The sequence below is a fragment of the Anarhichas minor genome, unplaced genomic scaffold (genome assembly GCF_050575085.1).
Source record: "Anarhichas minor isolate MPS153535 unplaced genomic scaffold, ASM5057508v1 ptg000015l, whole genome shotgun sequence".
NCBI classification, from domain to species: Eukaryota; Metazoa; Chordata; class Actinopteri; order Perciformes; family Anarhichadidae; genus Anarhichas; species Anarhichas minor.
Window position 1 is genome coordinate 1285694 of NW_027466461.1, and position 26340 is coordinate 1312033.

The 26340-nt window shown below is 45.5% G+C and overlaps 1 protein-coding gene across 1 annotated transcript in view; it reads right to left on the minus strand.

The window, feature by feature from the left end:
* ccdc142 (coiled-coil domain containing 142) overlaps positions 1 to 26340 on the minus strand; it is a 121989-nt gene that overhangs the window by 30000 nt on the left and 65649 nt on the right. Inside the window, exons 4-7 of the mRNA XM_076092063.1 lie at positions 18403 to 18442; positions 15089 to 15348; positions 13611 to 13835; positions 7387 to 8696 (exon numbers count right to left, since the gene is read on the minus strand). Coding sequence (XP_075948178.1) covers positions 7387 to 8696; positions 13611 to 13835; positions 15089 to 15348; positions 18403 to 18442 — 1835 coding nt within the window. The remainder of the gene's footprint in view (positions 1 to 7386; positions 8697 to 13610; positions 13836 to 15088; positions 15349 to 18402; positions 18443 to 26340) is intronic.

Sequence of the window (26340 nt, forward strand, 5' to 3'; positions counted from 1 at the left end):
GCAATTCCAAAGCCACCCTGCCACCACTTGCTCGCCATGAGCTGAGAGAGTAGGATAGATGAGGTTAGTGGGGTCACGGCACCTGGGAGTGGCCCAATGTCTACGTGACCACCGAGCAGAGGAGCGGACAGAAATCGGATGCAGATACATGGTAGACAAATAGAAACTCCCTACGTACACGCTCAAGAAGTCTTAGCTTGACGAAGGTTGGACTACCCTTTCAACCCTCGTAGGAGGCAGAGGAGAGGTCAGACTCCATTTCCAGCTGCTGCCGTCTCCGAGCCGCAGCGGGCTCTAGTTCCAGCTGCTGCCGTCTCCAAGCCGCAGCGGACTCCAGTTCCGGCCGCTGCCTCCGCGGGGCCACAGGTGACTTCAGCTCCCCGTGTCCGACCGACTCCAGCCCCCCGTGTCCGGAGCCCCAGTGTCCCCAGTCCGGCCGCCCACCCGAGCACCTGTGTCCGCACCAACTCTGGATCCAGTTTTTCTCCAAATATGCATCAAATATTCTGGTTTTTGACCTTATTCCCAAAAAGACAATATTCCTACTAAGCTGTTACATGGCTAATGAAAATGAATATTCCACTAGAATCAGAATCAGAACCGTTTATTGCCATGGTACAGTGCATCCGGAAAGTATTCACAGCGCTTCACTTTTTCCACATTTTGTTATGTTACAGCCTTATTCCAAAATGGATTAAATTCATTATTTTCCTCAACATTCTACACACAACAACCCATAATGACAAAGTGAAAACTGTTTTTTGCAAATTTTTGCAAATCTATTAAAAATAAAGAACGAAAACATAACATGTACATAAGTATTCACAGCCTTTGCTCAATACTTTGTTGAAGCACCTTTGGCAGCAATTACAGCCTCAAGTCTTCTTGGGTATGATTCCACAAGCTTGGCACACCTATTTCTGGGCAGTTTCTCCCATTCTTCTTTGCAGAACCTCTCAAATTCCATCAGGTTGGATGGGGAGCGTCGGTGCACAGCCATTTTCAGATCTCTCCAGAGATGTTCAATCGGGTTCAAGTCAAGGCTCTGGCTGGGCCACTCAAGGACATTCACAGAGTTGTCCCGAAGCCACTCCTTTGTTATCTTGTCTGTGTGCTTCGGGTCGTTGTCCTGTTGGAAGATGAACCGTCGCCCCAGTCTGAGGTCCAGAGCGCTCTGGAGCATGTTTTCATCGAGGATGTCTCTGTACATTGTTGCATTCATCTTTCCCTCAATCCTCACTAGTCTCCCAGTTCCTCCCGCTGAAAAACATCCCCACAGCATGATGCTGCCACCACCATGCTTCACTGTAGGGATGGTATTGGCCAGGTGATGAGCAGTGCCTGGTTTCCTCCAGACATGACGCTTGGCATTCAGGCCAAAGAGTTCAATCTTTGTTTCATATGACCAGAGAATTTTGTTTCTCATGGTCTGAGAGTCCTTCAGGTGCCTTTTTGCAAAGTCCAGGCGGGCTGTCATGTGCTTTTTACTGAGGAGTGGCTTCCGTCTGGCCACTCTACCAAACAGGCCTGATTTGTGGAGTGCTGCAGAGATGGTTGTCCTTCTGGAAGGTTCTCCTCTCTTCATAGAACAACACTGGAGCTCTGTCAGAGTGACCATCGGGTTCCTGGTCACCTCCCTGACTAAGGCCCTTCTCCCCCGATCGCTCAGTCTGGCTGGGTGGCCAACTCTAGGAAGAGTCCTGGTGGTTCCAAACTTCTTCCATTTCCGGATGATGGAGGCCACTGTGCTCATTGGGACTTTCAATGCTGCAGAAATTTTTCTGTACCCTTCGCCAGATCTGTGCCTCAATACAATTCTGTCTCGGAGGTCTACAGATAATTCCTTGGACTTCATGGCTTGGTTTATGCTCTGATATGCACTGTCAACTGTGGTACCTTATATAGACAGGTGTGTGCCTTTCTAAATCATGTCCAATCAACTGAATTTAGCACAAGTGGACTCCAATCAAGTTGTAGAAACATCAAGGATGATCAGTGGAAACAGGATGCACCTGAGCAAAATTTTAAGTGTCATGGCAAAGGCTGTGAATACTTATGTACATGTTATGTTTTTGCAAATTTGCAAAAAACAGTGTTCACTTTGTCATTATGGGTTGTTGTGTATAGAATGTTGAGGAAAATAATGAATTTAATCCATTTTGGAATAAGGCTGTAACATAACAAAATGTGGAAAAAGTGAAGCGCTGTGAATACTTTCCGGATGCACTGTATGTTGAACATACAAGGAATTTGACATGACGGGAGGTGCATAATATTTAACAACAATCAACAACAATCAACAGTGCAAAGTAGAAACATATTAAAATTTACAGAAAAATATAAAATAAAGTGGAATATAAAATAAAGTGGAATATAGAATAAAGTGGAATATAAAATAAAGTGAAGTATAAAATAAAATAAAGTGCACAAACGAACAGATAACAGGACTATCAACAAGTGAGGTGTAAGTGTAGTGTAAAAGTGTTGAGTGTAATAGAAGGGATGTGCAGGGGAGTGACCGGTAGGAATTTGTCCTGGGGATGACAGAGTCAGTGGGGGTCCCGGGCTCTGTTAATGAGCCCGACTGCTGACGGGAAGAAACTGTTCATGTGTCGTGAGGTCTTGGTCCTGATGGACCTCAGCCTCCTACCAGATGGAAGGGGCACAAACAGTTTTTGTCCAGGGTGAGAGGGGTCGGCTACAATCCTTCTTGCTCGCTTCAGGGTTCTTGAAGTGAACAAGTCTTGGAGGGACGGCAGATTGCAGCCAATCACCCTCTCGGCAGAGCGAATGATGTGCTGCAGCCTGCCCTTGTCCTTGGCTGCAGCGTGCCAGACCGTGATGGAGGAGCAGAGGATGGACTCAATGATGGCTGTGTAGAAATGCACCATCATCGTCTTTGGCAGGTTGAATTTCTTCAGCTGCCTCAGGAAGTACATCCTCTGCTGAGCCTTCTTTGTGATGGAGCTGATGTTGAGCTCCCACTTGAGGTCCTGGGATATGATGGAGCCCAGGAAGCGGAAGGACTCCACCGCGTCGACGGGGGAGTCACACAGAGTGATAGGGGCTGGTGGGGCTGCGTTCTTCCTGAAATCCACAACCATCTCCACTGTCTTTAGAGTGTTGAGCTCTAAGTTGTTCAACCCGCACCAGGTCACCAGATGGTCAGTCTCCCACCTGTAAGCGGACTCATCCCCACCAGAGATGAGTCCAATGAGGGTGGTGTCATCCGCGAACTTCAGGAGCTTGACGGACTGGTGACTGGAGGTGCAGCTGTTGGTGTACAGGGAGAAGAGCAGAGGGCAAAGAACGCAGCCTTGGGGGGAACCGGTGCTGATGGTCCGAGAGGCTGAGCTGTGCTTTCCCAGCTTGACGTGCTGCTTCCTGTCAGACAGGAAGTCTGTGATCCACTTGCAGGTGGAGTCGGGCACGTGCAGCCGAGAGAGCTTGTCCTGCAGCAAAGACGGGATGATGGTGTTGAAGGCAGAGCTAAAGTCCACAAACAGGATCCTGGCGTAGGTTCCTGGGGAGTCCAGATGCTGGAGGATGAAATGAAGGGCCAAGTTGACTGCGTCGTCTGCAGACCTGTTGGCTCTGTAAGCGAACTGCAGGGGGTCCCGGAGTGGGTCAGTGAGGGATTTTAGGTGGGACAGGACTAGGCATTCAAAAGACTTCATGACCACAGAGGTCAGGGCGACGGGCCTGTAGTCGTTAAGTCCTGTGAACCTAGGTTTTTTGGGGACGGGGATGATGGTGGAGACCTTGAAGCAGGCTGGTACGTGGCATGTCTCCAGGGAGGTGTTGAAGATGTCTGTGAACACCGGAGACAGCTGATCAGCACAATGCTTCAGGGTGGAGGGGGAGACAGAGTCTGGGCCGGCTGCTTTGCGGGGGTTCTGTTTTTTAAAGAGCCTGTTGACGTCACTCTCCCTAATAGAGAGGGTCGTTACTGGGGAGATGGGTGGGGGGGACACTGGGATGGGTGGTGCAGAGGCATGGGCCCCTGCTGGGCTGGGGGACCTGGTGGTCTAGGGCTGGTTGATGGGGCTGTGGGGGATGGAGTCAGGACTGTCTCATTGTCTGTCAAAGCGACAGTAGAACTTGTTCAGCTCGTCTGCCAGGCGGAGGTCGTTCATGGAGTGGGGGGGTCTTAGGCTTGTAGTTAGTTATCTGAGAGACCTCTCCAGACAGAAGCAGTCATTTGCTGAGAGCTGGTGTTGCAGTTTCTCAGAGTACAGTCGTTTAGCATCTCTCACCGCCTTGCTCCCACCTGTATTTTGACTCTTTGTACAAGTCCTTATCCCCACTCCTAAATGCCTGATCTTTTTGCAGCCTTAGCTTTCTGAGTTCTGCTGTAAACCAGGGTTTGTCATTGTTGTAACTCACTCTGGTGCTTGATGGAACACAGCTGTCCTCACAGAAGCTGATGTATGACGTTACAGCCTCTGTGTACTCATCCAGACTGTTGGTAGCAGTCCTGAATACATCCCAGTCTGTACAGTCCAAGCACGCCCGAAGATCCTCTAGAGCTTCACTGGTCCACTTCTTGAATGTCCTCACTACAGGTTTACAGAGCTTGAGTTTATGCCTGTATGCAGGAATCAGATGGACCATGACGTGGTCAGAGAGACCCAGTGCAGCACGAGGGACGTCGTGATAGGCCCTGCTGATTGTGGTGTAACAGTGGTCCAGAATGTTCTCCTCTCTGGTTGGACATTTAATAAACTGTCTGTATTTAGGGAGTTCATGGCTGAGGTTTCCTTTGTTAAAGTCACCAAGGACAATAACTAAGGAGTCCGGGTAGGTCCGCTCCACACACAGTATCTGGTCGGTGAGCGCGCGCTGTGCTTCCTGCATGTTGCCATGCGGCGGAATGTAAACACCAGCCAGTATGAATGAAGCAAACTCACGGGGGGAGTAAAAGGGTTTGCAGTTTATGATGAAGGATTCCAGATCAGGAGAACAGTGCTGAAGAATCACTGACACATCGTTGCACCAGCCACTGTTGGTATAAAAACAGATTCCTCCACCTTTCGATTTGCTGGAGAGCTCCGTATCGCGATCCGCTCTGAACAGCTGGAAGCCAGCCAGCTGGAGCGCAGAGTCCGGAATCGATCCACAGAGCCAGTTCTCAGTGAAGCACAAAACGGAAGATGTAGAAAAGTCTCTGTCTTTCCCCACCAGTAGCTGAAGTTCGTCCAGTTTGTTGCACAGTCAGCGGACGTTTGAGAGAAATATGCCCGGCAGCAGTGTGCGAAATCCACGTGTGCGAAGACGCACAAGCACGCTGGCCCGTTTCCCTCTCCTGCGGCGTCTCACTGCATGGGCTAAGGTAAGCGCACCTTTGACAAGAATGTCCAGTAATTCCACAGAAGTTAGCAGAAATGTTGGAACTAAGTCCGCTGGAGTTGTACCCCTGATGTTCATGAGCTCATCTCTGGTGAAAGAGCTCCGGGTATCACAGCATAAAACTGAATTAACGACAAAAACAACACAAAACAATGCGCACCAACACGTCGAGGCAGCCGTCTGCGGCGCCATCTTAGATGACTTAACTAATAGTTTGGAATAAGATGACCCATATCAAATTTTTGATTATTGTCATATTTGGAATGATAGTGAATTATGGGGCGACAGAGCCTTCCCCATAGCTGCCCCCTCCCTCTGGAACTCTCTCCCCAAACACATCGGAGACTGCACTGACCTTTCCATATTCAAATCACCAGTGGCGGGCCGTCAGGGCCTGCAAGGCCTTCTCTGCTGGCCTAAACAGAATCACAAAACTATATATATTTAAAAATAAAAAAAATAAAAAATCTATTTTATAATTTCATAATTTTTCTTAAATACACTACATGTATTATAATTTATAAAAATATTTTTCCCATTATCTTATTTTCTCATTGCACAGCTACTGTCTTCCTCAGTTGCTCTGCTTCCAGTGCAGCTTGTTTTAAGTAGAGCTTTTATCCAATCAGATTTCACCTCTGTGTCTCTAGGTAAGAAGAGAGGCCCGAGGCCTGCAGAGTCTCACCTGCAGCCAGTGCAGATTAAAGTAAATGGGGACGATATTGTTGATTGTCAGTGTTCAACCAATCAGATCTTTAGTTTGACATGTTGGGCGTATTCTTTGACTATCAGAGCCTGCGCGCCGGCCTATAATGACGTCAGCATTACATGCCGCCAGTGTCCGTGTGTAGCTTTCCCGCGAGGTACAGAGTGTGCTGTGATTGGTCAGTGGGCGAGCACGTGACTATCGTGAAACGAAACTTAACAGCCTGCAGAGGCTGATGGGTAGTGAATCACATCACGTGATGCAGCTCAGCCAATCAAAATGCATTCTGACTGAGTGAGATGCACCATGATCGAGGAACCTGAGCCGAGGAAAGACATTGCAGAGCAGTACGTTCAACGTTCATGTTGTGAAAGTAAAATCTAATGTTACTCTCTTTGGGTCGCGGCTTGTCATTAAGGAGTGACGGTGGATCCCACAGCCAGACCAGCTCAGAACATTATATTTTCCTGAATTTAGGCTTTTGCTTTTTCTAAATGCTCTAGCATTATTCAAACGACTCGTACTGAATGGTTTAATATGACGATGTACATAGTTACAGCCTTAAAAATGAATAACAGCTGTGGTGCCACAATGTGGTTATAAGGTGGTATTTCAGCTGCAGGACAGCAGTGAAGGCCCAGGTATAAAATGCACAGCCCGCCACTGCAAATCACAAATCAAAACCCACCTTTATAGAGCTGCTTTTAATGCGTGACGAATGTGTGTTCTATGTTTTTAGTGTTTAGCTTTTTTACAATGATTTTAATGTTTGTAAAGTGTCTGAGAATTTTGAAAAGCGCTAGATAAATAAAATGTATTATTATTAGTAGTAGTAGCAGTAGTATGCATGAAAGTCAATGTGTTCTAACAGGAAACTAGCATCCGACTATTACCTCACATCCAAAACCCAGGGCTAGACTTATATTGGGAAAGAATTTTCGAGGTAAATTAACTTCCCAGGATGACCACTTGAATAGTTAGCTCCTAAAAGTTGTAATGTAATGTAATTGTTCATGTGAGCGAGACAGAGGGCAGAGGGGCGGGGAACGGAAACGCTAGTGCACTTGATCTCTGGCCCCTTGGATGTGGAAGATCCGGGAGCGCGTTGCACCAGCCAACCTTAAGCCTATACTGTAGGCTTAGCGCTGCACGTTCATGTGAATGGCCAGCATATAATATATGGCTATTGCCTGCTGTTGCCCAGCATGGAGTGTCAAACGTGTCTCAGATGATCTGATAGGCAACCAAATTGCTTAACAATAGCGCATTAACAATCGACACAACAGTCAGTGGCTGGTTGATCTTGACATTACCTGACAGCAGCTTCTTACCTGGTTGTTAGTTTCAGTTCAGCCCGTTCCTGCTGAGTTCCTTCCACATTCCGGTCCTTGCTCAGCTCTGTACTCAGAATATTCCATTCTGAATCAGCTGGATTTATACTGGGAGCATTTAAAATCATCAGGTCAGTCTTTCCGTTTGGTGATAGCACATCTGCCATTGTATCTGGGCGCAGTGGTTCAGGTGGAGCCCCTGGTGTAGGTGTATGTGACACCAGAGGAGCCAGCAGGTCATTGGAGGAAACTAGTACCTGAAAAAGTAGCTCTACTGAGGAATGGTCCTGTTGGCAAACCCCTGACAGAGGCAGGGCTGAAAGACAGTGGGGGGTGGGTGAAGGGGGGGAAATGGTCTGCAATAGTTTACGGTTTTCCAAACTTTCTAGATTTGGTTGGACTGAGACTAAAGCTTCCATATTAGTCTGGACTAGACCCGTCTGGGATATGTATGTTTGGCACTGGCTTGTTTGGTCTTTGTTAGAGCCCTCTGGTCTGTGTTGGACAAAGGTGGGCTTGGCTAGCACAGGATGGTGTTTTTCAAAGATAGTATTGTCCAAATGAGGGTCAGGGATGTAAACAGGAGGAGTCTTATGGCAAGTGTGACTAGACGATGACTGATGATGAATAGAGAAGAGAGGAGAGGAAATAAGGTAGGTGTGCTGCAGCTGCTCCCAGGTCCACTCAGATCTTAGTGCAGATCTGAGTGGATTGGCCACCTGACCAGCAGAGCTGTGTGAACATGCATAGGCCTCGTGGTTGGTGTGGTCCTGACAGATGGGACAGCTCTGTTTAGAGGCCCAGCAGTGCAGCTGCTTGGCTGCCATGTCTGCTTGATGCACCGCTAAAATCATCATCAGCTCTTTGACTGTGAAGGCAGCAGGGTGACGGACTTTGCTGTTTGGAAGACTACAGTCCAGTGTGGAATTATGCGCCTGCTGTAATACTGCAGTCCTCAGCTGGGTGGTACTTTGCTGTGATCTCTGCTCTCCCACTGCCTGGTTATACAGGTCTGTTCCAGCTAAAATATCCTCCAGGACTTCTCTTGGTACAGAGTCTAATTCAGTCCGAGCTATAGCACACAGAATGACATACACATAATGTTCCATCAAAACCAGTGCCTGCAGACCAAGTAAGTCCAGAGTCTGTTTGATTTCCACCAGCAGCCGGGTCTGCTGGACCAGAACTGGTCTCAGGTAGCGGTCAGAGTGGACTTTGGAGAACAGACAAGGCCAGTGGTTGAGATGGACCCGGAGCTCCTGACTCAGTGAACCAAGACCAACGCTGGTTGAAGACCAGCTGGATGGGGTCTGGAAAGGAGAGGAGAATGCTTGTGTTTGTGAATAAGCACCATAGGTATCATTTGAAATCTTTCTATACAAGTACTACTGATACTGTACCCTAGCATCACCACTGATAACAAAAGGATTATTTTTTCAGTATCTTATTTTGAGCAATACAAACATACTTTAGTTTTTTGAATCCTTATTCTATTGAGAAGTGATGGTCTCAAACATTAAAACTCTGTCTAAAATAAAACTGAGTCGAAGAAGAACCATCGGCTCAAAAAACAAGTCAAAAAGATTATAAAGCTGAGCACACAGTTGATGTAAGCTCTCTGGCTGTGTACACCACCACACTGAAACATCTCAACTGTTGGATGGTTTGGCGTGACATTAATCTTCTAGCATCAGCAGCAGGTTGACATTTTTGTTTTTTAGTGAAATATCTCAACAACTATTGGATGTCTTGCAAGTACTTATGGTAAACACATTCATGGTCCCCTCAGGATGAACTGTAAACTTTGGTGATCCTCGAACTCTTCTTATAGCGCCAACATCAGGTCAGAATGTGTCCAGTACTTTGGTTTCTGAACAAAAACCTGCAACGCTAATGACATTCCTGTGCAGTCAGTGCAGATAAGGAGATGTTAGCATGCTAACAAGCTAAACTAAGAGGGTGAACGTGGTAAACATAACACCTGCTAAACGTCAGCATGTTAGCATTGTCATTGTGAGTATGTTAGCATGCCGATGTTAGCATTTGGCTCAAAGTAATGCTGTGCCTAAAGACGACCACTTGGGGCTGCTAGCATAGAGACATATTTGTGTGGGTGTCTTTAAGCTCACATGGTATTCGGTTTCAGAATCAGAATCAGAATCAGCTTTATTGGATACAGCCGTGTGTCACATCACTGGTCTCATCGATCTGTAACAGCTGAGCCAATCACAGGGAAGCTTGATAACAACAGCTTAACAAATGGAAAGATGTTTCTTCAGAGAATCCTATTGTTGTCTGGATGGTTCCGAGCAGCACGACAGGAACACAAAATAACACAAATCTGCAGCCAGAGGCAGATGGTGTGGTTTGTCTTCAATTAGTAAAATGATAGCAATAAATAATACAACCTGTTGATGACGCCGTTTATATGTATCGATCTGACACCATTTCAATTATAAGTCTTCCGTATATCACATCGTAGATTGTCACATGCTATTGTAATTGGGGTAAGACACATTTGCTTCCGGTCTCCAATGAACCCAGCTCCTTCACTCTGCACGGAGTTCAGTCTGATTGAACTTTGACACACAAAATCTCGAATTTGAGAGGGGATGAGTTTGACTTGTCATTCACAGAACACTGTTTGTTTACACACCAGGCAAGTCAATATCCCCAGGTGGGTTTATGTCGGACTCAGCCAGGAGACCCATTATACACCCAAACACCGACAACTGAATGAACCTCCCTCCTGTGTGCGGCCAGCCTCCCACCCTAAGTCTTGTTCATATTCTGAGATATTGATATATTTAAGTTTGTACAGAATACCCAGCCCTATAATTAAACCAGATTTAGTGCAGGACACAGGTATCAGGGCAGTCTGGGTGCTTCAGTATTTATCTGCAGTATGTATTTATTTGGCAGTGACACTACTCTCTGTCTGGACTAACCCAGGACCTCTCTCCCTAAGTTTGTTTCATGCTCCTCTCTGTGTGAAGGATGTGCTCCAGCCTTGCTTCTGTTTGTCCTTCGTCTTCATCGTGTGGCTCAGGCTCTACCTGTTTGGCGACAGCTGGAAGCTGCTTGACATCCTCCTCAATCAATCTTCTTCATATATATTCATAGAATATAAATATCTATAATTTCGTCAAATGGATTGTCGATACTGTGATGTTATTCTGATGGTTATTCTGTACAAACAACATCTACTACATGTCTGTCTGTCCTCTGTTGCTCTTCCTGAGGTTTTCTCAATTTGTCTCCTGTTGAAGGGAGTTTTTAAGAGTTGTTCCTGATCCATAGTGAGGGTCTAAGAACAGAGGGTGCTGTTTGTACACAATTGTAAATTGTGATATTGGGCTATATAAATCAAATAGGCTTGACTTGACCTTGCCATTCAGAGAGTAATCTCTTTAAACAGATTCATATTCATTCATATGTAGAATCTGTAGGCAACTGGATTTTGGTTTCTGTTTGTAGTCTGAGTAGTACTGACCGATTACATTGGAGCAGGCTTTGGTTGAATGCAGGTAAACAGACCATGTGAACAAAAGAGGTGGAAGCATATTGGCTGAAGTGCAATCTGGGAATCCAGCGGCTCTGATGATTTAGCTTTCTATTGGTTTAAAATGAGCTTGTATACTGACTACTTGCCAGGATGGTCCAGGTATTTCAATAGTATTTCACTGAGCCAACATCAGGGCCCCGTTCCTCGTACGTGGCTAACTGAGTTAGCCGGATAATTTTCAGGATAAGATTACATAAGTGAGGCTTTTCGGTTCCACGAAACAAGTTTGGCAAAATCACCAAAGCAACACATCCATAAGCTTGAACCTGCTCCAGCGCAGGCTAACTGAAGGTAGCTGGATAAGCTGCCACACGCCCGGAAAAAATGGCAGCTCCTGTCATATACGGTAGTCTAATGCGCTTGCACATATACCGGGGGTTATACGGGAGTTCCGGAAATGCATGTAAAGTAAGACACACGGTGATCCATTAAACCAGCTGAGCAAACTAAGAAGCCTCTATTGCATTAATGTACAGCTCCCTTCCTCAGAGATCCCACTGATGAAGGAACGATATTAGTTAGATTAGCGTTTTATAGGAAGAGAGTTCTTCCACATCGCCAAGATCCGTTATCACATCATGATGACTTCCTATACGAGCGCTATCGATTCTGCCGACAAGGAATCAGTTATTTACAGACCTTCTGGAGCCATACATTGAACACCACACGCTGCAGCCGAGCATTGACTGTCTCACAGACTGGATGCATAGACTTGCGCTTTTTTGCGAGTTGTACATTTTTGTACAGTGTGCGGAGAACATCGGGAAAGCCGCTGCATGCCGTGCTGTTCGTAAAGTTTATTTGGCGCTTAATAAACTTATGGATATGTTCATTACATTACCATGGCACATATTGACTCACCATTCTGAATAATGTGTTTGTGCTTATAGTGTTTACTTGCTCCCATGTCCTCTTGATGGCTGCGTTGCATACATGGGGGTTAAAGCACTCATAATGATATGACAGTGTTATTAGTACACCAGCATATCATTAGTGTAGAACATGATGAAGGTGGACTCATGATAAGAATAGAGAGAATCACACTATTTCTTTTCACTGCTTCAATTGATTGAATTTCTGATTATGAATAATACATACACACTGATCCGCCCATACACAGATTCACACACACAGATTCAAACTCAGAGTTCTATATGGTAATCTACACATACATGTATATACACATATATAGTACATGATACATAAGGGCATACAGTACATATATCCTCATATTAATTCGTATCAATTAGATACTCTTTGGGCTTGTTTTTATCTAGCCTACTTATTCTACTTATACTTGTTGAGATAATTATTTTCGCTAGCAAGATCTCATTGGATGATGCATTCCATTAAGCCTACTGCCAGCAGGCACATTTAAAGACATATAATCTGATTGATTGGGGTGATGAGGCATTAAAATTAGCCTATACATTTTCCCAACACTTACGCATTTAACTTGTCTGAGATATTTTGCCGTGCTTCTTGTCTAGCCCTCGCAGTGGTGGCGGTGTTAGATTTAGCCGTGATTATGGTCTTGAATTCCTCATATGCGTTCATGATCATCTCCTGCTCGTCAGCGGAGTAAAAAGAGGCTCTTTCTTTGACTTTATTTGCCATTGTACTGTTAGAAAATCATGGTTTCGGTGATCGACGCTTCCCCCTTTTGAAGTAGGACGGGCACGCGCAATTATCCTGATCCTGATAGTCTGGTTCGAATTAACGAGATTGTTTGAGAGCGGATCAGCCTTGGAGAAACCGAGATAGCCTGATTTCAATCATCGGGTTAATTTAGGCTGGCTAATAGGACATTTGATCGACTTAGTTGAACCACGTACGAGGAACGGGGCCCAGGGTAGGCCACTACCCTAACATTGTTTGTTTATTTTTCATTCAAAGTTTACAATATTGTGTTGTCTCTCAGAAAAAAAGATGCTGCCATCTGCTGATCAATGATTTTAAGTGTTATAAAACTGTGTATCTTTCATTCATATGTTTTTAGTTTTTTGATTATGAGTGGACAACTGCATTTAGTTGATACATTTTTTCACTAAAAATATACGCACTGCAGATCTCCTTTCAACAAACAAAGACAATGCAGACAATGGCACTGTTAAACAAATGTTCATTAAAGTCATTTTAAAATACATAAAAAATAAAGATATAAAGAAACCAACAATATATAGGCCATCAGCCTTGGTCTCACTGACTTATTTTTGTGGTTTACAGCACACTTGTAATTCCCTGCAGAGGGACTTATTTTGGTTTTGTAATGTAGTGAGGTGGCTCACACAGATACAGGTGTTGAAAAAAATGCAGCTTTTTTCTATATTAGACTGTTGTAGTCTGGTTTTTGAAAGCACTTTCTAAATAAAAATGCAGTTCACATTTATCTGACTCCTTCTATTAATTCTTGAAAAAGTAGCGAAACATTGAGATGCATCAATGACTGGAAATGGAATCGTGAGGTGAGTGAAGATTCACAGCTCTACTGCTCTCCGGGTCAATATAGCAGCACTGAGGAACTATTGCTAAATGGACTACATTTACCATCAACACTGGTTGGACATCCACATAAAAGGTGCCTAATTTTCTCTTAAAAGCTGCACAGTTGTGCTGATTCTCATTGTGTTTGACATTACACAGAATAGTTTAGCCTCACCTGGTTAGGTGTCCGCTGTGATTTCTCCAGCTGCTCCTCCAGCAGCTGGTTCACTCTGGTTATGTACGTTGCCGTTAGGCGAGCCCTCCTGGTGTACTCGTGTATGAAGAGCAGCAGGGAGCGCTGCTCCAGCAGCCTCCACAGAGCTGTGTAGTGTCCCTGCAGGACGGAGGAGGAGGGCAGGACGAGAACGCCACCCTCTGCTGGGACACCTTTAACACAGACCTGATGGGGGAGGAGGAGAGAGGAGAGTTTGAAACTCAAATTATGACATTGCTTCTTCTCCCTAATCACAATAAGAACTATAATTCTTAATTTTTGCCTCTTCTTTTTATCTTTTTATTTCACTTCTTTATCTAATTTTTTCAATTATTTAAACATCTTGTTCTGCTAACAACTCCCCTTACTGACAAATCTACACCCTCTACAAACGCTGGGCAACCACACAGAATAGTCTGGTCTCCGACCCCCATCATTACTCATCTCTCATCAGTCCAGTATTAACCTGTAAAGCTCTCATCTTGTCCGCTCTAGTCTTTGTATTTATGCTCTGTCATGTTAGCTGAGTGTTATCACTTACAGCGTTCTGCTCTGTCTCATTCACTTATTTGATTCATAAAAGTTGTATATGCTTCAATCAAGCAGAAGACAACATAAATACTGCAGAGATGCTCAAAAAAGAACTAAAACCGCTAATAACTGCAGCTTAGTTTAAACAATAAACACAAACGAATCACAAGAAAACTAGGATTACTGCCTATCGACTGTGTTACCAACCGTATGTACCAACCGTATGTATTATATGTATTGTATGCCCAAAATGTCTTCATTTATCATGTTAGACATTTGTGTGAAATTGTCATAAAATTATTGGAAATCTTCGGTAATGGCATGCAGACATGCGGTTTTTTAGGTCACAGTGACCTTTGACCTCCAAAATCAAATCAGTTCATCCTCGAGTCCAAGTGGACGTTCATGGTAAATTTGAAGATTTGAAGAAATTCCCTCCAGGCGTTCCTGAGATATCTCCTTCACTAGAATGAAACCATTTTTATTGTCATATACATATACACGAAATTTGACGTCTGCATTTGACCCATCCCTGTACATAGGGAGCAGTGGGCTGCCAATGATAGGCGCCCGGGGAGCCGGGGGTTTGAAGAAATTCCCTCCAGGCGTTCCTGAGATAAAACTCTTTTGTTTCATAAAAACTACCACTACCAGGGCAGCGGGGAGATCCAGTACAGTATTGGACCTGTTTCAAATATTGGTCCAAAACTAAACGGGCTGCAGCGTGTCTGACAACATTATGAAAGCACGCATCAGAGAAATAAAAGGTTCTTCCTTCTTGGGCTGCAGCGTGTCTGACAACATTATGAAAGCACGCATCAGAGAAATAAAAGGTTCTTCCTTCTTTCTCTCAAACATGAGGTTGAGGGGATCACACACATCAACACCTGCTGAAATCCAGAACCCACCTGTGGAGATCCCCTCTGTGCCCAGCTCATCGGCTGCCACTGGGGTGCCATGGTCAGAAGAGCTTGTTGCAGACGCAGGAGACGTGCAGAGGACCGGGACACCAGATTGTGAGCGACCACAAAATTTCCCTCTACCTCTTCCTCTTCCTCATCTTGACTGCGGCCGTGGAACAGCCACTTCAGACTGGGATTAAAGGTGCTTCTAAGTAAAGACTCAGCTCGCTGCAAGGAACGGGAGAGGGACCTCTGTGACCAGGAACCTGGAGGGGCAGACCAGGGGTGGGGGTTAAACAACAAAAGAAGACAAAAACTCCACACCATCATTCTGTTACCCTCCTTCAATAACTACAAATTACAAACAATAGTCTCTGATCACTGCAACTGTTTCTGAGTTTGCTTCTCCAGAACACTGTTGTCTTTTATATATTGTACATATTAGGATGTTGTAATTTTTGTATGAGATTGAATGAGATGTTTCTATGACGTTTGTAACGACTTGCCTCCTGTTGCTGCCTTTTCGGCCAGGCGGTCATTGTAAATGAGAACTGGTTCTCAATTGACTTATCTGGTTAAATAAATGTAAAATAAAGACAAAACATTGGTAAAATATCTTTACGTCACATTAGCTTATCAATTGGCATTTTCAGCTTTTAAAAATGAATCAAACTGCAGGAAAAAACAGTGAAGTGACATTCTACATCTGTATGGGTACTAAAACTCATTTTTGGTAGTGACCAAAGCAAAATGTGTCAGGATCCTTGTCAGACCAAACACCTCCCATGGCCACACAGCTGCAGACACTTCAGCTAATGTCCGCATGTCCGGGAATCCCCCGTGCCCTCCGTTGTGTTCCACGGGACTTCACACCGTCGATCTGCCTGCCCTCCGGTGTCGATCCACAGGACATCACACCGTCGATTTGCCTGCCCTCCGGTGTCGGACCACTGGTATCACACCGTCGATCCGGCCTGCTTCCTGTGTCGGACCACGGGCTCCATACAGCCATTCCTGTCTCCTATGGTCTTGCTATTGGGTCCTGATCTTGAACTCCCGTGACAGAATGAACTGACCATAATGGACCCAGCAACCACAGGAGCAGCTGCGCTGTACAGACATAACACTCTGCTGGAGGAAATGAGAAGTTTCGCATCTGAAGTTTCCCAGGTTGGCTGTATCGTGCAGGAACTAGCTTGGACAGTCAAGTCTCCACCAGTTCCAGCACCCGCATTATTCCCTCCAGTCCTCGCTCCGCCGGTCCGGGAATTCCCCGTGCTGTCTCCGGATCCCTATGACGGAACACTGGGGAAGTGCCAGGGCTTCCTGTTGCTATGCCAACGGGTATTTGACCGTCAGCCTCAGACTTTTGCCTCGGACGGGTCCAAGGTCTCCTACGTGGTTGGATTACTGCGGGGAAGGGCTTTGGAGTGGGCCGCGAGAACATTGTGTTTTGATCGGCCTAATACTGTGTTTTATGTGGACTTTGTGGAGGATCTGAGGAGGGGTTTTGACCCTCCGGTGGCCTCTGATTATGCAGCTAAGCGCCTTCTCAGCCGGAGACAGGGCCAAGCGAGTGTAGTAGAACAGTCTGTGGTCCGGCCGACTCCGGCTCCCCGTATTCGGACGGCATTCCACCCAACTCCGTATCGAGCCTCGGAGCCGCAGCGAACTCCAGTTCCTGTTCCTGCCGTCTCAGTGCCGCAGCGAATTCCAGTTCCTGTTCCTGCTGACTCAGCAAGCTCCAGTTCCAGTTCCTGCCGCCTCAGCAAATTCCAGTTCCTGTTCCTGCCGCCTCAGCGCCGCAGCGAATTACAGTTCCTGTTCCTGCCGCCTCAGCGCCGCAGCAAGCTCCAGTTCCTGTTCCTGCCACCTCAGTGCCGCAGCTATCCCGGGACCCGGCCGCCACTGCCTCAGAGCCACAGCTATCCCCGGACCCGGCCGCCGCTGCCTCAGAGCCGCAGCTATCCCCGGACCCGGCCGCCGCCTCAGAGCCGCAGCTATCCCCAGACCCGGCCGCCGCCTCAGAGCCGCAGCTATCCCCGGACCCGGCCGCCGCCTCAGAGCCGCAGCTATCCACGGACCCGGCCGCCGCCGCCTCCGAGTCGCATCGACCTCCAGTTCCCGCTGTTGCCATCTGAGAGCCGCAGCAACCTCCAGTTAGTGCCGTTGCCGTCTCAGAGCAGAAGCGATCTCCAGCTCCCGCCGTTGCCGCCTCAGAGCAGCAGCGACCTCCAGTTCCCGCCGTTGCCGCCTCAGAGCAGCAGCGACCTCCAGTTCCCACCGTTGCCGTTTCAGAGCACCAGCGACCTCCAGTTCCCGCCCTTGCCATCTCAGAGCAGCAGCGACCTCCAGTTCCAGCCGCTGCCGCCTACGAGTCGCAGCGACCTCCAGTTCCTGCAGTTACCGCCTTTGAGTCGCAGCGACCCGCCGGAGCACCCGTGTCCAGAGCAAGTCCGGCCTTCCGCCCAGAGCACCCGTGTCCACAGCAAGTTCGGCAGTCCAGCCGTCCGCCGGAGCACCCGTGTCCAGAGCAAGTCCAGCCGTCCGCCGGAGCACCCGTGTCCGGAGCCCTTCTGCCCGTCCGGCCTTCTGCCGGAGCACCTGTGTTCGAAGCCTTCTGTGGCCCCGTGGCCGGTCAAATCCAGTCACCCCTCCTCCGGACCCCCTCCACCCACCCTAGTTGGCTTTGTATCTGCTGGGACGTTCTGCCTTGATTGCCTGCCTCCGGTGTCCACATGTCCGGGAATCCCCCGTGCCCTCCGTTGTGTTCCACGGGACTTCACACCGTTGATCTGCCTGCCCTCCGGTGTCGATCCACGGGAATCACACCGTCGATTTGCCTACCCTCCGGTGTCGGACCACGGGTACTACACCGTCGATCCGGCCTGCTTCCTGTGTCGGACCACGGGCTCCACCCAGCCATTCCCGTCTTTTATGTTGGTAAAATAAAATCTGTTTTACCAGATTCTGTCTCCTGTGGTCTTGCTACTAGGTCCTGATCTTGAACTCCCGTGACAAAATGATGTTTCTCTAATAAAATAAGGTATCTGTTTTTAAGAGGGACACTTTGGACATCTAGTTTGCAGTGATATTCCAAAGTCTCAGCTTGCTGGACATCACCCGTTAGTATAAAGCAGTTATGTATGTTGATTGTTCTGTGTAGTGACTGCTAAAACAGTATATAGTGACAGTTAGATGTAGTACATCCTGTATATAGATCTGGGACAGAGATATGTGCTCCAAATACACAACAATTGTCTGATAATAGAGTGTTTTTGGACACAGTTCTTCCAGCTGCATACATGTACACATAGTACCATTAGTGGTCAGATCCTCGGTCACCATGCAGGAACTCCTCTGAAAGACAAAGGGAAATCAATAGTAGAGCTAGTGTTTTCAAGAAGATCATCTATGAATGCTCTTTACATTTTATAAGTTCTCTCAAAACTTTTTATCACTGCTGTACCAATTCAGTTATACATCTTGCTTACGCCTCAAAATGTCGCAAAATTGTTTGTTTTATAAGACCGCTTCAAATTTTCAAAACAATATATGGCCGACAATTACCTGCAGCTCCAGGAGTAAACTAGAGGGGACTGTTTCAACGCTTTTGTTCTCTCCTTTTGGACTTAACGCCCCCTGAATCTTGTCTTTGCTGACCTCCAGTCACTTTGATGCGGTGATGTAACAGTGTACTCAAGGACTTTGTGACACTTATGCCCACACCCATCAGTGATCCCGGGTGTGGTCAGAGGAGAAACAGGCTTGAAACTCTCAATCAGAGAAGGCAGAAAAACACTTTCAGCCTGCTTGTTACTCTTTGAGATATGTGAACACATATGAATTTATATTTTATCATGCTTTATCTCTTCTAAAGTTTGTACTTTATGTCTGTTGCCTTAGTGTTTGTATTGTGAATCTGTAGTCCATGATCTGTAGCCCATGATCTGTAGTTCATGATCTGTAGACTGATCTGTGATGATCTGTAGGCTATGATCTGTGATGATCTATAGGCTATGATCTGTAGTCCATGATCTGTAGTCCATGATCAGTAGTCTGTGATCAGTAGTCTGTGATCAGTAGTCTGTGATCCGTAGTCTGTGATCCGTAGTCTCTGATCCGTAGTCGGTGATCTGTAGTCGGTGATCTGTAGTCTATGATCTATGATCTGAAGTCTGTGATCTGTAGTCTGTGATCTGTAGTCGGTGATCTGTAGTCGGTGATCTGTAGTCGGTGACCTGTAGTCTGTAGTCTATGATCTGTAGTCTTTAGTCTATGATCTGTAGTCTGTGATCTGTAGTCTGTGATCTGTAGTCGGTGATCTGTAGTCTGTAGTCTATGATCTGTAGTCTGTGATCTGTAGTCCGTGATCTGTAGTCCGTGATCTGTAGTCTGTGATCTGTAGTCGATGATCTGTAGTCTGTAGTCTATGATCTGTAGTCGATGATCTGTAGTTGGTGATCTGTAGTCTGTAGTCTATGATCTGTAGTCTGTAGTCGATGATCTGTAGTCGGTGATCTGTAGTCGGTGATCTGTAGTCTGTAGTCTATGATCTGTAGTCTATGATCTGTAGTCTGTAGTCTATGATCTGTAGTCTGTGATCTGTAGTCGGTGATCTGTAGTCGGTGATCTGTAGTCTGTGATCTGTGGTCGGTGATCTGTAGTCGATGATCTGTAGTCGGTGATCTGTAGTCGGTGATCTGTAGTCTGTAGTCTATGATCTGTAGTCTGTAGTCTATGATCTGTAGTCTGTGATCTGTAGTCTGTAGTCTATGATCTATAGTCTGTGATCTGTAGTCTGTGATCTGTAGTCGATGATCTGTAGTCGGTGATCTGTAGTCTGTGATCTGTAGTCGATGATCTGTAGTCGGTGATCTGTAGTCTGTAGTCTATGATCTGTAGTCTATGATCTGTAGTCTGTGATCTGTAGTCTGTGATCTGTAGTCGGTGATCTGTAGTCGGTGACCTGTAGTCTGTAGTCTATGATCTGTAGTCTGTAGTCTATGATCTGTAGTCTGTGATCTGTAGTCTGTGATCTTTAGTCGGTGATCTGTAGTCTGTAGTCTATGATCTGTAGTCTGTGGTCTGTAGTCTGTGATCTGTAGTCTGTGATCTGTAGTCGGTGATCTGTAGTCTGTAGTCTATGATCTGTAGTCTGTAGTCTATGATCTGTAGTCTGTGATCTGTAGTCGATGATCTGTAGTCGGTGATCTGTAGTCGGTGATCTGTAGTCTGTAGTCTATGATCTGTAGTCTGTGATCTGTAGTCGGTGATCTGTAGTCGGTGATCTGTAGTCTGTAGTCCGTGATCTGTAGTCCATGATCTGTAGTCCGTGATATGTAGTCCGTGATCTGTAGTCCGTGATCTGTAGTCTGTGATCTGTAGTCTATGATCTGTGGTCTGTAGTCGGTGATCTGTAGTCGGTGATCTGTAGTCGATGATCTGTAGTCTGTAGTCTATGATCTGTAGTCTATGATCTGTAGTCTGTAGTCTATGATCTGTAGTCGATAATCTGTAGTTGGTGATCTGTAGTCTGTAGTCTATGATCTGTAGTCTGTAGTCGATGATCTATAGTCGGTGGTCTGTAGTCTGTGATCTGTAGTCGATGATCTGTAGTCTGTAGTCTATGATCTGTAGTCGATGATCTGTAGTCTGTGATCTGTAGTCTGTGATCTGTAGTCTGTGATCTGTAGTCGATGATCTGTAGTCTGTGATCTGTAGTCTGTGATCTGTAGTCTGTAGTCTATGATCTGTAGTCTATGATCTGTAGTCTGTAGTCTATGATCTGTAGTCGATGATCTGTAGTCTGTGATCTGTAGTCTGTGATCTGTAGTCTGTGATCTGTAGTCGATGATCTGTAGTCGGTGATCTGTAGTCGGTGATCTGTAGTCTGTAGTCTATGATCTGTAGTCTATAATCTGTAGTCTGTAGTCTATGATCTGTAGTCGATGATCTGTAGTTGGTGATCTGTAGTCTGTAGTCTATGATCTGTAGTCTGTAGTCGATGATCTGTAGTCGGTGGTCTGTAGTCTGTGATCTGTAGTCGATGATCTGTAGTCTGTAGTCTATGATCTGTAGTCGATGATCTGTAGTCTGTGATCTGTAGTCTGTGATCTGTAGTCTGTAGTCTATGATCTGTAGTCTATGATCTGTAGTCTGTAGTCTCTGATCTGTAGTCTGTGATCTGTAGTCTGTAGTCTATGATCTGTAGTCCGTGATCTGTAGTCCGTGATCTGTAGTCCGTGATCTGTAGTCTGTGATCTGTAGTCTGTGATCTGTAGTCTGTGATCTGTAGTTTGTGATCTGTAGTCTGTGATCTGTATTCTATGATCTGTAGTCTGTGATCTGTAGTCCGTGATCTGTAGTCCGTGATCTGTAGTCTGTGATCTGTAGTCTGTGATCTGTAGTCTGTGATCTGTAGTCTGTAGTCTATGATCTGTAGTCTATGATCTGTAGTCTGTAGTCTATGATCTGTAGTCTGTGATCTGTAGTCTGTGATCTGTAGTCGGTGATCTGTAGTCGGTGATCTGTAGTCTGTAGTCTATGATCTGTAGTCTGTAGTCTATGATCTGTAGTCGATGATCTGTAGTTGGTGATCTGTAGTCTGTAGTCTATGATCTGTAGTCTGTAGTCGATGATCTGTAGTCGGTGGTCTGTAGTCTGTGATCTGTGGTCGGTGATCTGTAGTCGATGATCTGTAGTCTGTGATCTGTAGTCTGTGATCTGTAGTCGTTGATCTGTAGTCGGTGATCTGTAGTCGGTGATCTGTAGTCTGTAGTCTATGATCTGTAGTCTATGATCTGTAGTCTGTAGTCTATGATCTGTAGTCTGTGATCTGTAGTCTGTGATCTGTAGTCGGTGATCTGTAGTCGGTGATCTGTAGTCGATGACCTGTAGTCTGTAGTCTATGATCTGTAGTCTGTAGTCTATGATCTGTAGTCTGTGATCTGTAGTCTGTGATCTTTAGTCGGTGATCTGTAGTCGGTGATCTGTAGGTCTATGATCTGTAGTCTGTGGTCTGTAGTCTGTGATCTGTAGTCTGTGATCTGTAGTCGGTGATCTGTAGTCTGTAGTCTATGATCTGTAGTCTGTAGTCTATGATCTGTAGTCTGTGATCTGTAGTCGATGATCTGTAGTCGGTGATCTGTAGTCGGTGATCTGTAGTCGGTGATCTGTAGTCTGTAGTCCGTGATCTGTAGTCCATGATCTGTAGTCCGTGATATGTAGTCCGTGATCTGTAGTCCGTGATCTGTAGTCTGTGATCTGTAGTCTATGATCTGTGGTCTGTAGTCGGTGATCTGTAGTCGGTGATCTGTAGTCGGTGATCTGTAGTCGGTAGTCTATTATCTGTAGTCTATGATCTGTAGTCTGTAGTCTATGATCTGTAGTCGATAATCTGTAGTTGGTGGTCTGTAGTCTGTAGTCTATGATCTGTAGTCTGTAGTCGATGATCTATAGTCGGTGGTCTGTAGTCTGTGATCTGTAGTCGATGATCTGTAGTCTGTAGTCTATGATCTGTAGTCGATGATCTGTAGTCTGTGATCTGTAGTCTGTGATCTGTAGTCTGTAGTCTATGATCTGTAGTCTATGATCTGTAGTCTGTAGTCTATGATCTGTAGTCTATGATCTGTAGTCTGTGATCTGTAGTCTGTGATCTGTAGTCTGTGATCTGTAGTCGATGATCTGTAGTCGGTGATCTGTAGTCGGTGATCTGTAGTCTGTAGTCTATGATCTGTAGTCTATGATCTGTAGTCTATGATCTGTAGTCTATGATCTGTAGTTGGTGATCTGTAGTCTGTAGTCTATGATCTGTAGTCTGTAGTCGATGATCTGTAGTCGGTGGTCTGTAGTCTGTGATCTGTAGTCGATGATCTGTAGTCTGTAGTCTATGATCTGTAGTCGATGATCTGTAGTCTGTGATCTGTAGTCTGTGATCTGTAGTCTGTAGTCTATGATCTGTAGTCTATGATCTGTAGTCTGTAGTCTATGATCTGTAGTCGATGATCTGTAGTCTGTGATCTGTAGTCTGTGATCTGTAGTCTGTAGTCTATGATCTGTAGTCCGTGATCTGTAGTCCGTGATCTGTAGTCCGTGATCTGTAGTCCGTGATCTGTAGTCTGTGATCTGTAGTCTGTGATCTGTAGTCTGTGATCTGTAGTTTGTGATCTGTAGTCTGTGATCTGTAGTCTGGAGTCTATGATCTGTATTCTATGATCTGTAGTCTGTGATCTGTAGTCCGTGATCTGTAGTCCGTGATCTGTAGTCTGTGATCTGTAGTCTGTGATCTGTAGTCTGTGATCTGTAGTCTGTAGTCTATGATCTGTAGTCTATGATCTGTAGTCTGTAGTCTATGATCTGTAGTCTGTGATCTGTAGTCTGTGATCTGTAGTCTATGATCTGTAGTCCGTGATCTGTAGTCCGTGATCTGTAGTCTGTGATCTGTAGTCTGTGATCTGTAGTCTGTGATCTGTAGTCTGTAGTCTATGATCTGTAGTCTATGATCTGTAGTTGGTGATCTGTAGTCTGTAGTCTATGATCTGTAGTCTGTAGTCGATGATCTGTAGTCGGTGGTCTGTAGTCTGTGATCTGTAGTCGATGATCTGTAGTCTGTAGTCTATGATCTGTAGTCGATGATCTGTAGTCTGTGATCTGTAGTCTGTGATCTGTAGTCTGTAGTCTATGATCTGTAGTCTATGATCTGTAGTCTGTAGTCTATGATCTGTAGTCGATGATCTGTAGTCTGTGATCTGTAGTCTGTGATCTGAAGTCTGTAGTCTATGATCTGTAGTCCGTGATCTGTAGTCCGTGATCTGTAGTCCGTGATCTGTAGTCTGTGATCTGTAGTCTGTGATCTGTAGTCTGTAGTCTATGATCTGTATTCTATGATCTGTAGTCTGTGATCTGTAGTCCGTGATCTGTAGTCCGTGATCTGTAGTCTGTGATCTGTAGTCTGTGATCTGTAGTCTGTGATCTGTAGTCTGTAGTCTATGATCTGTAGTCTATGATCTGTAGTCTGTAGTCTATGATCTGTAGTCTGTGATCTGTAGTCTGTGATCTGTAGTCGGTGATCTGTAGTCGGTGATCTGTAGTCTGTAGTCTATGATCTGTAGTCTGTAGTCTATGATCTGTAGTCTGTAGTCTATGATCTGTAGTCTGTGATCTGTAGTCTGTGATCTGTAGTCGGTGATCTGTAGTCGGTGATCTGTAGTCGGTGATCTGTAGTCGATGACCTGTAGTCTGTAGTCTATGATCTGTAGTCTGTAGTCTATGATCTGTAGTCTGTGATCTGTAGTCTGTGATCTTTAGTCGGTGATCTGTAGTCGGTGATCTGTAGTCTGTAGTCTATGATCTGTAGTCTGTAGTCTGTAGTCTGTGATCTGTAGTCTGTGATCTGTAGTCGGTGATCTGTAGTCTGTAGTCTATGATCTGTAGTCTGTAGTCTATGATCTGTAGTCTGTGATCTGTAGTCGGTGATCTGTAGTCGGTGATCTGTAGTCGGTGATCTGTAGTCTGTAGTCTATGATCTGTAGTCTGTGATCTGTAGTCGGTGATCTGTAGTCGGTGATCTGTAGTCGGTGATCTGTAGTCTGTAGTCTATGATCTGTAGTCTGTGATCTGTAGTCCGTGATCTGTAGTCCGTGATCTGTAGTCTGTGATCTGTAGTCGATGATCTGTAGTCTGTAGTCTATGATCTGTAGTCGATGATCTGTAGTTGGTGAGCTGTAGTCTGTAGTCTATGATCTGTAGTCTGTAGTCGATGATCTGTAGTCGGTGATCTGTAGTCGGTGATCTGTAGTCTGTAGTCTATGATCTTTAGTCTATGATCTGTAGTCTGTAGTCTATGATCTGTAGTCTGTGATCTGTAGTCTGTGATCTGTAGTCGGTGATCTGTAGTCGGTGATCTGTAGTCTGTAGTCTATGATCTGTAGTCTGTGATCTGTAGTCTGTGATCTGTGGTCGGTGATCTGTGGTCGGTGATCTGTAGTCGGTGATCTGTAGTCGGTGATCTGTAGTTGGTGATCTGTAGTCTGTAGTCTATGATCTGTAGTCTGTAGTCTATGATCTGTAGTCTGTGATCTGTAGTCTGTAGTCTATGATCTGTAGTCTGTGATCTGTAGTCTGTGATCTGTAGTCGATGATCTGTAGTCGGTGATCTGTAGTCGGTGATCTGTAGTCTGTAGTCTATGATCTGTAGTCTGTCGTCTATGATCTGTAGTCTGTGATCTGTAGTCCGTGATCTGTAGTCCGTGATCTGTAGTCTGTGATCTGTAGTCGATGATCTGTAGTCTGTAGTCTATGATCTGTAGTCGATGATCTGTAGTTGGTGATCTGTAGTCTGTAGTCTATGATCTGTAGTCTGTAGTCGATGATCTGTAGTCGGTGATCTGTAGTCGGTGATCTGTAGTCTGTAGTCTATGATCTGTAGTCTGAAGTCTATGATCTGTAGTCTGTGATCTGTAGTCCGTGATCTGTAGTCCGTGATCTGTAGTCTGTGATCTGTAGTCGATGATCTGTAGTCTGTAGTCTATGATCTGTAGTCGATGATCTGTAGTTGGTGATCTGTAGTCTGTAGTCTATGATCTGTAGTCTGTAGTCGATGATCTGTAGTCGGTGATCTGTAGTCGGTGATCTGTAGTCTGTAGTCTATTATCCGTAGTCTATGATCTGTAGTCTGTAGTCTATGATCTGTAGTCGATAATCTGTAGTTGGTGATCTGTAGTCTGTAGTCTATGATCTGTAGTCTGTAGTCGATGATCTATAGTCGGTGGTCTGTAGTCTGTGATCTGTAGTCGATGATCTGTAGTCTGTAGTCTATGATCTGTAGTCGATGATCTGTAGTCTGTGATCTGTAGTCTATGATCTGTAGTCTATGATCTGTAGTCTGTAGTCTATGATCTGTAGTCTGTGATCTGTAGTCGGTGATCTGTAGTCGGTGATCTGTAGTCGGTGATCTGTAGTCTGTGATCTGTAGTCTGTGATCTGTGGTCGGTGATCTGTAGTCGGTGATCTGTCGTCGGTGATCTGTAGTAGGTGATCTGTAGTGTGTAGTCTATGATCTGTAGTCTGTAGTCTATGATCTGTAGTCTGTGATCTGTAGTCTATGATCTGTAGTCTGTGATCTGTAGTCTGTGATCTGTAGTCTGTGATCTGTAGTCGATGATCTGTAGTCGGTGATCTGTAGTCTGTGATCTGTAGTCTGTGATCTGTAGTCGTTAATCTGTAGTCGGTGATCTGTAGTCTGTAGTCTATGATCT